Here is a 13,430-nt window from a genome sequence, read left to right as displayed (position 1 = left end):
GGAGGATGCTATGAGGCTGCAGAGTGACTTGGATAGGTTAGGTGAGTGGGCAAATGCATGGCAGATGAAGTATAATGTGGATAAATGTGAGGTTATCCACTTTGGTGGTAAAAACAGAGAGACAGACTATTATCTGAATGGTGACAGATTAGGAAAAGGGGAGGTGCAACGAGACTTGGGTGTCATGGTACATCAGTCATTGAAGGTTGGCATGCAGGTACAGCAGGCGGTTAAGAAAGCAAATGGCATGTTGGCCTTCATAGCGAGGGGATTTGAGTACGGGGCAGGGAGGTGTTGCTACAGTTGTACAGGGCCTTGGTGAGGCCACACCTGGAGTATTGTGTACAGTTTTGGTCTCCTAACTTGAGGAAGGACATTCTTGCTATTGAGGGAGTGCAGCGAAGGTTCACCAGACTGATTCCCGGGATGGTGGGACTGAACTATCAAGAAGGGCTGGATCAACTGGGCTTGTATTCACTGGAGTTCAGAAGAATGAGAGGGGACCTCATAGAAACGTTTAAAATTCTGACGGGTTTAGACAGGTTAGATGCAGGAACAATGTTCCCAGTGTTGGGGAAGTCCAGAACCAGGGGTCATAGTCTAAGGATAAGGGGTAAGCCACTTAGGACCGAGATGAGGAGAAACTTCTTCACCCAGAGAGTGGTGAACCTGTGGAATTCTCTACCACAGAAAGTTGTTGAGGCCAATTCACTAAATATATTCAAAAGGGAGTTAGATGAAGTCCTTACTACTAGGGGGATCAAGGGGTATGGCGAGAAAGCGGGAAGGGGGTACTGAGGTTGCATGTTCAGCCATGAACTCATTGAATGGTGGTGCAGGCTAGAAGGGCCGAATGATCTACTCCTGCACCTATTTTCTATGTTTCTAACATGGAGTACTGATTCATCAGCTGAGGGAGGGCGGTAGGTGGTAATCAGCCCAGGTTTCCTTGCTCACGTTTAACCTGATGCCATGAGACTTCATGGGGTATGGAGTCAATGTTGTGGACTCCCAGGGCCACACCTTCCCAATTGTACATCACTGTGCCGCCACCTCTAGTGGGTCTGTCCTGATGGTGGGACAGGACATACCCAGGGATGGTGATGGAGGAGTCTGGGATGTTGGCTGAAAGTTATGATTCTGTGAGCATGACTATGTCAGGCTGTTGCTTGACTAGTCTGTGGGACAGCGCTCTCAATTTTGGCACTAGTCCCCAGATACTGGTGAGGAGGACTTTGCAGGATCGACTGTTATTTCCGGTGCCGGGTGGTCCGTCCGGTTTTTATTCTTTGCATACTTTTAGCGGTTTGTTATAACTGAGTGTCTTGCTAGGCCATTTCTGAGGATAGTTAAGAGTCAACTACCTTGCTCTGGGTCTGGAGTCACATTTTGGCCAAACCAGGTAAGGACAGCAGATTTCCTTCCCTAAAGGACATTAGTGAACCGGATGGATTTTTACAACAATCCGGTAGTTTCATACTAACTTTTTATTCCAGATTTATTTCATTAACTATATTTAAATTCCCCAGCTGCCATGGTGGGGTTTGAACTTGTGGCTCTGGATCTTTAGTCCAGGCCTCTGGCTTACTAGTAACATAGCCACTCTGTTATTGTACCCATACATAATATGTTTAGAATAGTTACAGAAAAGCACAAGGAACAATCAAGCGTAAAGACACTTAACTGGGGGAGGGCTAATTTCAGTGAATTCAGGGCATTGGTGAGACCACACCTGGAGTATTGTGTACAGTTTTGGTCTCCTAACCTGAGGAAGGACATTCTTGCTATTGAGGGAGTGCAGCGAAGGTTCACCAGACTGATTCCTGGGATGGCGGGACTGACCTATCAAGAAAGACTGGATCAACTGGGCTTGTATTCACTGGAGTTCAGAAGAATGAGAGGGGACCTCATAGAAACATATAAAATTCTGACGGGGTTAGACAGGTTAGATGCAGGAAGAATGTTCCCAATGTTGGGGAAGTCCAGAACCAGGGGTCACAGTCTAAGGATAAGGGGTAAGCCATTTAGGACCGAGATGCGGAGGAACTTCTTCACCCAGAGAGTGGTGAACCTGTGGAATTCTCTACCACAGAAAGTTGTTGAGGCCAATTCACTAAATATATTCAAAAAGGGACCAGGTGGATTGGAATCAAACATTGGTAGGCAAAACAATAATTGAACAATGGGAGACCTTCATAGAGGAGATAGTTCGTCTACTAAGTAGATACATTCCCACAAGAGGAAAAGGAAGGGCGTCTAAAGCTAAAGCTCCTTGGATGACTAAAGATATAGGGGCCGAAATTCAGGTGCACCAGAAAGCTGGCACACTTTGTGAGTTTTGGAGTGATACTTATCGCTGGAACTCCTGGTATGTTAAGTAGATCCATTTTCAGGATGTTGAAATTTTTTTCAAAGTCCTACAGGAAATGGATTATAATGGGGGTGGGCCTTAGATTCAAAGCCAGGATGACTGACAGCGGCGGAGTTGTGGTGACGTCACAGCGCGTGTGTGTCACCACGCTCGCTCCCCTCCGTTAAAAGGGAGAGATTCTACAATTTTTTAACTTTGGCCACTGGGCCACCAGGGAGGGTTTCGGCTGGGCCAGCGGCCTGGCACCCAAGAGGGGGTGCTAAGCTGCCCATTGGCGGCTCGGCTGAACCCGGGGGGGCAAGTTGGCCGGCAAAAATGTTTCCATTGCGGCCGCGGCAGTGGGCCTTCCCCTTTAAGGGTGGCCGGGCTGCACTCAGTGCGGAGATGGTGCACCGGCAGAAAAACCTGCCAGGGCACCGCACGGCGGGGGATTGACGGATTCAGGTGAAAATCGATGGGTAAGTATTTTTGTTTTTTTTATCGTTTTCATTGGCGGTGCAACCACTTGGATGTGATGGGGTCCAGGCCGAAAAATCCCCGACCTGAATTTAGGTCGGGTCGGCCTGTTGACCCCAAAGCGGCGGCCATTCGATTTTTAGGAATGGCTGCTGCAAACGGGCATTAATGGGTCTCTTTGAGACCCTGAATTCGGCTCCATAGAGATTAAAATTAAAAGAAAAAGGAGGCTTATGATAAATGTAATAGAGAACAAAGTTGAATACAAAGTGTAGAGGAGATCTAAAAAAATGGAATGAGGGGTGGGCAAAGAGAGTATGAGAATAGATTAGCAGGTAAGATAAAAGGGAACCCAAAAGTCTTTTTATAAATGGTAAAAGGATAGTCAAAGGAAGAGTGGGACTGATTAGGGACAAAAAAGATCATCTTGTAGAGACAGAGGGCATAGCTGAGGTACTAAATGAGTACTTTGCACCTGTCGTCACTGGAAAAGAGGGTGCTGCAAATGTGGTTATATTGGGAAAGATAAAAATAGATAGAGGTGCTTAAAAGGTTGGCAGTATTCAAAGTAGAAAAGTAATTCAGGCTGGATGGGACCCATCCCAGGTTACTGAGGGAATGGTGAAAATTGCAGAGGTTTTGGCCACAGTCTTCCAATCCTCCTTGTATATGGGGGTGGTGCCAGAGATCTGGAGGATTACAAATGTTCCACCCCTGATTAAAGAAAGGGGAGAGTTAAACCCGGCAACCACAGGCCAATCAGCCTAACATCAGTGGTGGGAGAACTTTGAGACACGATTCTGAGACAAAATTATTTGGCACTTGGAAAATTATGGGCTTATAAATGTAAGTCAGTACGGATTTGTTAAAGGCAAATTGAGTTTGACTAACTTGGTCGAGTTCTTTGATGAAGTAACGGAGAGGGTTGAATAGGGTAGTGTGGTTGATGTGTATATGCACTTTCAAAAGATGTTTGACGAAGTACCATATAATAGACTTGTAAACAAAATTAAAGCCCATGGGATTAAAGGGACAGTGGCAGCGTGGATATGAAATTGGCTAAGGGACAGAAAGCAGTGAGTAGTTGTGAACAATTATTTTTCAGACTGAAGCGAAGTATACAGTGGTGTCCCCCAGGGGTCAGTATTAGGACTACTGCTCTTTTTTGATGTATGTTAATGAACTGGACTTAGGAATATAAGGCATAATTCCAAAGTTTGCAGATGACACGAAACTTGGGAATGTAATAAAATATGAGGAGGATAGTAATAAAATTCAGGAAGACATAGACAGGCTGGTGAAATGGGCAAACAAATAGCAGATGCAATTTAACTCCCGAGGTGTGTGAAGGGAGCATTTTGGTCAGATAAATGAGGAAAGGTGATATAAACTAAATAATACAATTTTAAGTGACATGCAGGAACAGAGCCCTGAGGGTGTACATACACAAACCTTTGGTGGTGGCAGGACAAGTTGAGATGGCTGATAATAAAGCATATGGGATCCTTTGCTTTATTAATAGAGGCATAGAGTACAAAAGCAAGGTAGATATGTTAAACCTTTATAAAACACTGGTTAGGCCTCAGCTGGAATATTGTGTCCAATTCTGGGCACACCAGGAATGATGTCAAGGCCTTAGAAAGGGTGCAGAACAGATGTACTAGAATGGTACCAGGGATGAGGGACTTTGGTTATGTGGAGAAGCTGGGGTTGTTCTCCTTAGAGCAGAGAAGGTTAAGAGAAGATTTGATAGAGGTTTTGGTAGAGTAAATAAGGAGAAACTGTCTCCAGTGGCAGAAGAGTAGGTAACCAGAGGACACAGATTTAAGGTGATTGGCAAAAGAACCAGAGGCGACATGAAAAAAAATTCACTCAGCGAGTTGCTGTGATTTGGGATGAACTGCCTGAAAGGTTGGTGGAAGTAGATTCAATAGAAGAGAATCAGATAAATATTTGAAGAGGAAAACATCTACATGGCTATGGGGAAAGACTAGGGGAGTGGGACTAATTGGATTGCTCTTTCAAAGAGCTGGCACAGGCAAGATGAACCGAATGGCCTCCTGTACTGTCATTCTATGATTCTAACTGTCTCTTCAATGTTTTAGCGGAAATGGAGCCTAAAGATATTCCAGCAGTACATAGACAAGTTTGATCTAGAAGGAAAACACAAATTATTTAGGTGAGTAATGTCCAGAAAGCATTGATTTTATTTTAAAGACTGTGACTTCTAGTTTTTCTGAATAGATATTGAAATATTAAATAGAACACAGTTGCTGTACAATGGGTTCGGACATGCAGAAAATTGCTTATAAGCCTGGCAGACATGCCAATTTGGAATAAAATGAACAGTAAATTCAACTTCTACTTGTTAACAAATTCATTAAATATAAAGATATTCAAGATATTATCAATATCCATTGCAAGAAGAAGAGAGCTATGAAAGCATTTAAGCTTTTAGATAAATAACACTGCATAACCTTTAAATGTATTTTGAAGCACACTTTTTGTGGTTAAAAAGCTATTTTGGCAAGAAAGAAATGACGACGTTTAATTTATATAGCATCCTCTATGAAGTATTATCCAGAATTATGTGCTGAAGTTCTGGTGGGGCTCGAGCCCACCATCATTTCGTACTCTACAGTACTGTACTAACTTAATTAAGAGTTGGTTCACAATGTAAGTTCTGCCAGTCACGGAAAGCAAAAGGACTCCAGATTACAATCTTGGTGTTCTGTTACTGAGCCAAGCTATACATTTCCGTTAGTGAGCCATAAAGTCATTTGAACCCTAAAATTGTGTTCTACTTTGCATTGAACTACGGATCTTTTTTTTTGCATTGTATACAATTCGGGTCTTTTTTGAGTTATTTAAATAAAGCTCATTATAACTCTTGCTCTACTGTTACTGCTTTGTAATTACAGCTTCTCTTTTGATTTAATTATGTAATCTAGTTGATGCGCACATGTTGTAAGGGATCAGAGGGTTTTAGAATGTTGCTTGCCTTGTAGACCTATTGACCTAATGGTGATTCCTCAGAGACTTGACTTGAATATTGATTGTTTTATTGGAAGTACTGTCATTAGAGGTACTTCTCCTTTTCTGTTGCTCTTGATTTGTAGCAATATTTTAATGTAAATATTTTTGTCACATTGCATTCTATATGTTTTTTTAAATCATTGTCATTCAGTAACATTCAGTGGGCATTTTTCCTTTAAGTACTGTTTCTGTGAGATTTTCTTTTGTAATCCCAAATTATTTTTGTACAAAATTGTACTGGAACAGATCAATTTTTAAACAATCCTAAAACATTGTGCTAACAAATGGAATTTAAACAAAAGAATAAAGTGGCTTTTTTCATCATAAATCGATCGCACTTGAAAGTTGCACAGAGAGGAATACGCTATTCAGGAGTTTGATGAAGGTGACCATTAATTATTACTAAAGCTGCAACTTTCACATTGATGCAAAGCAGTTTCAGGCATGGATTGATGTGAAGATGACCATAATTCCAGTGTCAAATCTGACACTGGATCGCACTAAATCCAAGCCATGTAAATTAGGCTCCTTTTGTGTCTCCACTGTGATGGGGAAGCTGGGTTTAGGCTACTGGATCCCTCTGAATGCTTAAAAGCTCAATGTAAAATTTTTAGTGTCACAAGAAAGTGGGTTCTGCTTCCCACTCTGTCTTAACATTAAAAAGAATTTCAGGGCGAACGGAATGTAATTGATAGTAGGTACAGCCCATTGTGTAACAACTCTTGCCTGCTGCATTTCACGTTCGCAAGTGTTCAACAATCTCAAAGTTACTGAACTATAACTGCAGACTAAAGGATTTACAGTAATTTTGTGTACGGCTCATTGCTATGGTAAGGAACCCTTTGAACTCTGAGGTTATTCTAACGTTGCATCAGTTTATGGTAACTTTGCTATCAGGTCAGTATTTTAACAGAACCACAACTATGGGTAATTTTTAAAGCTATTCCACAATGTGTGCGAAGTTGTGGACAAAATAAACAAGGGAAGTTAACTTCATGGAACTATTGACAGTTTTTATATTTCATATATATTTTTAGGTGCCTGTTAAAGACAAGCAGTCATGCTGGGGTACAAGGTTACATTATACAAAATATTAAAAATCAGATTGATCTAGCATTGAAGGTAAGCATGTTATTAAGCATAGAATTATGATGTTTCCTGTGTGTATATGTATAGGCATGTACCTGTATATGTGTTTTAAATGATTGGAAAGTGCTACCGTGCTTTTATAGATGTCACTAGCAATAGCCATGGCTATCTTTTTGTTAGTTATTCTGAATCATTTGCCACTCCTAATTTATGAAGCACGAACAAAGGAATTATTCTTCATAGAATCATAGCAATTTACAGCATGGAAGGAGGCCATTTCGGGTCACCATGTCCGCGCCAGCCGACAAAGAGCTATCCAGCCTAATCCCACTTTCCAGCTCTTGGTCCGTAGCATTGTAGGTCACGGAACTTCAAGTGCACATCCAAGTACTTTTTAAATGTGAGGGTTTCTGCCTCTACCACCCTGTCAGGTAATGAGATCCAGCCTCTAAACCTCCTACCAATTACTTTAAATCTATGCCCCCTGGTTATTGACCTCTCAGGGAAATATCTAGGCACCTCATAATTTTATACATCTTCATAAGGTCTCCCCTCTCAGCCTCCTCTGTTCCAAAGAAAACAAACCCAGCCTATCCAATCTTTCCTCAGAACTAAAATTCTCCAGTCCAGGCAACATCCTCGTAAATCTGTACCCACTCGGGTATGCGGTACAATACAAGGTACATAAATAAAGTGAAATAAAACAGTGAATCTAATTGTGTGATTTGTCTAAATCACAAAACTTCTGCTAAATTGTTCATTTCTAAAGAATCTCACATTTAGTCAAATTTGAAATGAATTTTAAGTACAATTCTTAACTTTACTGTGTTTTTATGGAGATAATCTTTTATCATTATGGAGTGTGCATTTACATTCAGACTTCATACTGCACACTTTTTGTATTACTGCAAAATAGTTTCTCTGTTTCACAGTGACGCAATAGCAGTGTAACTGCAGCTAAATCAGTCAGTTCTGGGATTTGCTATTGATTGCAGGACCACCTGAAAAATAGCTTTGGCTTAATGACATCCCCCTGTATTATCAACTATCTAATCTTTTAAGTTAAGTTTAAATGCTCCAGATGGTGTGTCATATTTTTCTAACCAACTAATCGTTACACTAAAGTGTAACCCAGTGTTTACTGTAGATTTCTAAATATTTGCCTCATTTCCCCTCTCTCCCACCTCCCCCAATTTTAAAAGTCTGCTTCTTTGTAAATTAAAATTTTTATCCATTTTAGCCTGGCAATAAAAATGTGTGGTTCTCCGGCCCACACTTGAACCCTCTTCTTCATTCAGTCCTTTCACTTTCTGAAGGAGCAGAAACGGACTTGCTTCAAAACACAGACAGGTAAGTTCCAATACATTTGATTTAGTAAAATAAACAAACAGCTCGGTAGGAGTTGGTTAGTGGATCAGTGTGCTTTGCCAAATGCCAAAACACATGCTCAACCTGCGATTTCCTATACTGAGTCCTCATTGTGGACTTGATCAGAGGAAACAGACTCAGGGCTGGATTTTTGGTCCTGCTCATTTTGGGGCGGTAATGACAGCGGGACAGTAAAGTTTGCACCTTAGTTAGCGAAATTCAGCAGCTGGGCCCCGAGTGTGGGGCAGAGCCCTAAGGCAGGCATTACACAGCTCTCTTAGGGCGCTAGGCCGGCTGAGCAAGCGAAAATCCCGAGCTAAACAGCCATCCCGGAGTGCTCTGAGAGGCCGGGGGCGGGGGGGGGGAACAAAAACCTGAGAAAAAAACAACCAAAAATATTCCCAATAAATAACTCTTGCCAACGCAACATAAATCGCAAAAAAAATAAAATAAAAACAATCACACTTACCTGAGGTCAACATTGTTTGCCTCACTGTGGCCGCTACAGCTTGGACCGCCCGCTTTCACAAGCGGTCTCAGCACGGCACTCTACGGAGTGTTACAGATCACGCAGCAGCCAAAAATCAAGCTGGTGTTGCAACCAGGGGCGTTGCACACTGGCTCGCCTCTTCCGGGTGGTATTGCTCCTCGCCCTGTCGAAATCGCCACCTAAAGTCCCAGCGGGGCACTGGAAGCTGACTACCTGCCCGGAAGAGCTTACCACTGCCATTGCCGCCCCTCTGGGGCGCTAACAGGGGCGGCAGAAGGTGGAAAATCCAGCCCTTTGAGTGTACACTGGGTTGACTCCAAGAAGGAAGCGTCATTGAGGACTGCTCTTATAACACCTGGTCTTGACCTCCACCTGGCAATGGTGCAGCAGTGCCTCAAAGGGAGAGTAAGATGAGCGCTGGGCTGGTAAGTATGTAAGAAATTTATTTTTCTTTTTGCTGCTCCATTACTATTAATCATTCTTCTCCCACCCCACCCCACCCCTGAGTTTTAACTCTTTGCTGGTATACCATTGGTTCCACAGGCACCAGAAACGCTTGTGTACCTCACCCAAGTGACCATTCTTGAGTGTTGATGGTGTCAATGGGCTATTCTTTATCATCTTGAGGGAGCTATCCGAGCATAGCTTAATCCAATCCTTATAATGTGTGCTTCCAGGAGTTACAAAACGAGCAGGAGCAGGGATCCTAGCTGATTTTTCCCATTTCCTATGCAGGTACAGCAAGTAATCAGGAAGGCAAGTTGGCCTTTATTGCAAGGGGGATGGAGTATAAAAGTAGGGAAGTCCTGCTCCAACTGTACAGGGTGTTGGTAAGACCACACCTGGAGTACTGTGTACAGATTTGGTCTCCTTATTTCAGGAAAGATATACTTGCATTGGAGGCAGTTCAGAGAAAATTCATGAGGTTGATTCCTGAGATGAAGGGGTTGTCATATGAAGAAAGGTTGAGCAAGTTGGGCCTATACTCATTGGAGTTTAGAAGAATGAGAGGTGATCTTATTGAAACATCTAAGATTCTGAGGTGGCTTGACAGGGTAGATGCAGAGAGGATGTTTCTCCTCATGGGGGAATCTAGAACTAGGGGGGGCATAGTTTCAAAGTAAGAGGTCACCCCTTTAAAACAAATGAGGAAAAATTTCTTCTGAGGGTTGTGAATTTTTGGAATTCTCTACCCCAGAGAGCTGTGGAGACTGGGTCTTTGAATATATTTAAGATGGAGATAGACAGATTTTTGAATGATAAGGGAGTCGAGGGTTATGGGGAGCGGGCAGGAAAGTGAAGTTGAGGCCAGGATCAGGTCAGCTATGATATTGAATGGCGGAGCAGGCTAGAGGGGCCAAATGGCCGCCTCCTGCTCCTATTTCTTATGTTCTTTCTTGTAATCCAGCGATACTAAACCCATTTTTGTGCCCCTATCAAAGCTCTGACTATAATCAGTTAACTTGTCACATACCAGAGATCAGACCAGGAACTGTCCTGATTTTTATGACTTAGCTACTTACTGAAAACATGTTGAGCCATCAGAAGAGCCCATTACTTTGATTTTCAAATAAGTAGTATAAGAATGTAATCACTTCGGTTCTTTTAAAAGTTTAAAGAAGCAACACCTTGATTGCCAACTGAGGTAAAGACTTTAAAACTGTGGCACTGATGAGAAAAGCATTTCAGTTCTTGTTCCTTTTTATATTAGGATTATGGCATCATTGAATCTTCTAAGGTACCTTGTGATCAGGGATAATGAATGGGAGAATCAAGTAAGTATTTTGGTAAAGGAACAGGTGTGTTTCTGCATTTTTTTTTGTACATTATTTTACTTGATTTTAATGCTGAATACTTCTGACCTCCATCTAAAACTGACATGTTGGCCCTGGTGTGGGGAAGCCCGACGAGGGGAAACCAGAAAAGTCCAAGGTGCTGAGGGTTATCATTTTCTTCTTCCATTTCCCACCCAGCAGCCAGCCCGATTGGCAGGCTGGCCGACAGGAAAACCAGCGGCAGGTGGTGCCTGGCAATCAAGATAGGGGCTTGGGGCGGGGAGGGGGGCGCGGGGGGGCGGTGGTCAGAGCCCAGCAATCGGGAGAAAAGAAGCGGGATTGGAGCTGGGAGGGTGGGGGGGGCGGTGGGTGGCAGCAGCAAGGAGAGAACGGCATAAGGGAGGCCGCCGGTTTTGTTGGGGGGCCAGGGGAAGCACTCCAGCTACTCCTGGTCCACAAGGAGTGCTCTAAAGCGCTTCCCTGTGGAGCCGAATGCTCCCGTCTCCATTTAGTGCCGGGTTTAAAATTTAAATCTGGCTCCCAGCTGCACTATGGGAGCCTGATTTGAATATGATAATGAAGTGTCCTGCCTCTCCAAAATGAGAAAAATGGTGGCAGGCACGTAGGGTACATGTTCCCTGATTTAAAATTTTTAACTCTTCCCGAGTCTGACCCCCTCCTGCCCGTCGTAGGATAGTTAATATTGAGCCCGCACTTTCCAATCGGCAAAGTTCCTTGACCAAACAATAATTAGATTTTATAGCTGAACTGTAGCAAAATAATACATTTTGCAATACAAGGTACATAACATAATGCACATGAACCTGTATCATCCGACTTGCTGTAATCATAGTCACTGGAGATTCAATCTAGGCTGGTGGGGTTGGAGTGGGGGAGGAATTTTGAGTTGAACCCATTTTCCTGGGTATCCAATGATTTCTGACCATCTTCCAAAATTCTGAGCGGAAGGCCTGACCCCCTCTACGCCCCCTCCTCCCAGTCATGGCATTGTAGTTGGGAGGTGGGGCTGGTGAGATGATACATCTCCACCAAAAATCCCACCAGTTCTGCCCAGCATACGGCCAATGGAAAGAATATGAACAGGAGTAGACCATTCAGCCCCTCGAGCTTGCACTACCATTCAAATAGATCATGGCTGATCTGTATATCAACTCCCTTTACCCGCTTGATACCCTTGCCCAACAGAAATTCTACATAACGTAAGCCTGTATGATGCTGTACAAGTGCCGTAAGCGGGTCCCACAGTATCATTTCCCAGTGGAAATTGCCATTAGGAAAGCAGTAAATCAACAGAGCAGCAAGGTGCTACTCCACCATTCCAGTGTCTCTACAGGGTGAACGTCTAGGAGGTGCCATAAATGACATGGTTGCCCACACCTTTTACGTAAATGACCCTGGGATTGATGGGTGGAAGTCCTGCCACGCTGAACTTGCAGCAAATGCAGCTGCTAATCAGAATTTCTCGGCTCTGATATTTAAAAATGAACGGAATCAACATTTTATAAAGTGAATTTATAACGCTCTCCATAATGGGGTGAAATTCTTGATTCTGCCAAACAAGTTGTTCCATTTTTTAATCTTTTACAGACAGGATTATGGACTGATCTTTTCTGGATTGAAGGCTTCCTGAAGCCGCTGCGCACTGGTTTGAATTTGTCCAAGGCTCATTATGAAGCAGAGATCAGAACCAAAAGAGAGAACCGGAGAATCAAAGGTGGTTGTTCAAATTATTTCAGTCCCTACACACCACTGACATTAACTATATTGCCATAACAAACGTGCCTCATATCTGCCACTTACAGCTTGAATTAGAGATCATACACCTCTCAACTATCCCATTTGACATTCCCACATCCAATAGCACTCCCAACTTAGCAAGATCAGCTGATTTGCTGGTTCCACAGAAAACTGCTCCTGTGTTAAGCATTGAGCGGAATAACATCCTTTTTGATCATCTACAGGCTGAAGGGTATGCTGGAAATTGGAGCAAAGTATAGTTTGGCTCATTTCCCCTCTCTCAAAAAGGAGTTTATGGAAACAAACAACTGTAAAGAAGTGAAATTTATTCCATTTTACTTTAATGATTACAGATGTCCCTGATCGTGAAACGCAGTGTTCCTTGACTGTTGGTGGTAAAAGGCTACCAAAAATGACTACTGCTATGCAGTTGGAGGTAAGCATCTTGCTGTTGAATATTTGTGTACACATCACTGTTCTGAAGTAGGGATTTTATACTCCCATTAAACCATAATATTGTGTTATTTCATCCCTGTTAACTGCCATCATTTCAGGTTCTGCAGTCGGCTATCTACACGTTTGACGTAATGGAAAGTGTACAGGCACGAATAGAGGAGCTGATTGAGCCAAAAATGAAATCCAGAGCAGAGGATAAAAATGCTGCCAATGGAGCTTTGTAATTTTGAGGGAACAGTGTGAGAATTATGTAAATATAATTTCTGACCTTTTAGTCCAACCTGTACTGTATTTACTGGAGAGATTCACTTTGTACATGATTGTTTAATTCTACTTGTTCAAATCAGTCTTTCTGCAGGATACTTTCAAATATTTTCTTCATATGGCACCAGTTGTACTGAACCTCTGTAGTGAGACCACCCGGAAGAGGTGGTGATGTATCATCTGAATACAGATTTACTTAAGATTTTAAAAGAACTCCAGCCTCACTGTGTTATTGTTTAAGTTTCTAATTGAAGCAGCACACACTTGCGGGTAGTTAAGAATCAGTGGTAACACTGTGGTGGTGAACAAAAGAGCCACGCTGAACTTTTTAAAAATAATTTTTGGTAGGTATGCCATGTGGTGCTAC

The 13,430-nt window shown here is 42.7% G+C and overlaps 1 protein-coding gene across 1 annotated transcript in view; it reads left to right on the top strand.

The window, feature by feature from the left end:
• glmna (glomulin, FKBP associated protein a) overlaps window positions 1–13,276 on the top strand; it is a 39,971-nt gene extending 26,695 nt beyond the window's left edge. The window contains exons 12-18 of the mRNA XM_070886601.1: window positions 4,933–5,006; window positions 6,901–6,985; window positions 8,193–8,302; window positions 10,522–10,585; window positions 12,194–12,320; window positions 12,697–12,779; window positions 12,898–13,276. Of these exons, the coding sequence (XP_070742702.1) occupies window positions 4,933–5,006; window positions 6,901–6,985; window positions 8,193–8,302; window positions 10,522–10,585; window positions 12,194–12,320; window positions 12,697–12,779; window positions 12,898–13,023 (669 nt within the window). The 3' untranslated portion in view covers window positions 13,024–13,276. The remainder of the gene's footprint in view (window positions 1–4,932; window positions 5,007–6,900; window positions 6,986–8,192; window positions 8,303–10,521; window positions 10,586–12,193; window positions 12,321–12,696; window positions 12,780–12,897) is intronic.
• The last annotated feature ends 154 nt before the right edge of the window (window positions 13,277–13,430 follow it).

This window comes from Pristiophorus japonicus, chromosome 8, assembly GCF_044704955.1.
Source record: "Pristiophorus japonicus isolate sPriJap1 chromosome 8, sPriJap1.hap1, whole genome shotgun sequence".
Lineage (NCBI taxonomy): Eukaryota > Metazoa > Chordata > Chondrichthyes > Pristiophoridae > Pristiophorus > Pristiophorus japonicus.
This window is presented reverse-complemented; position numbering and strand designations above follow the sequence as displayed.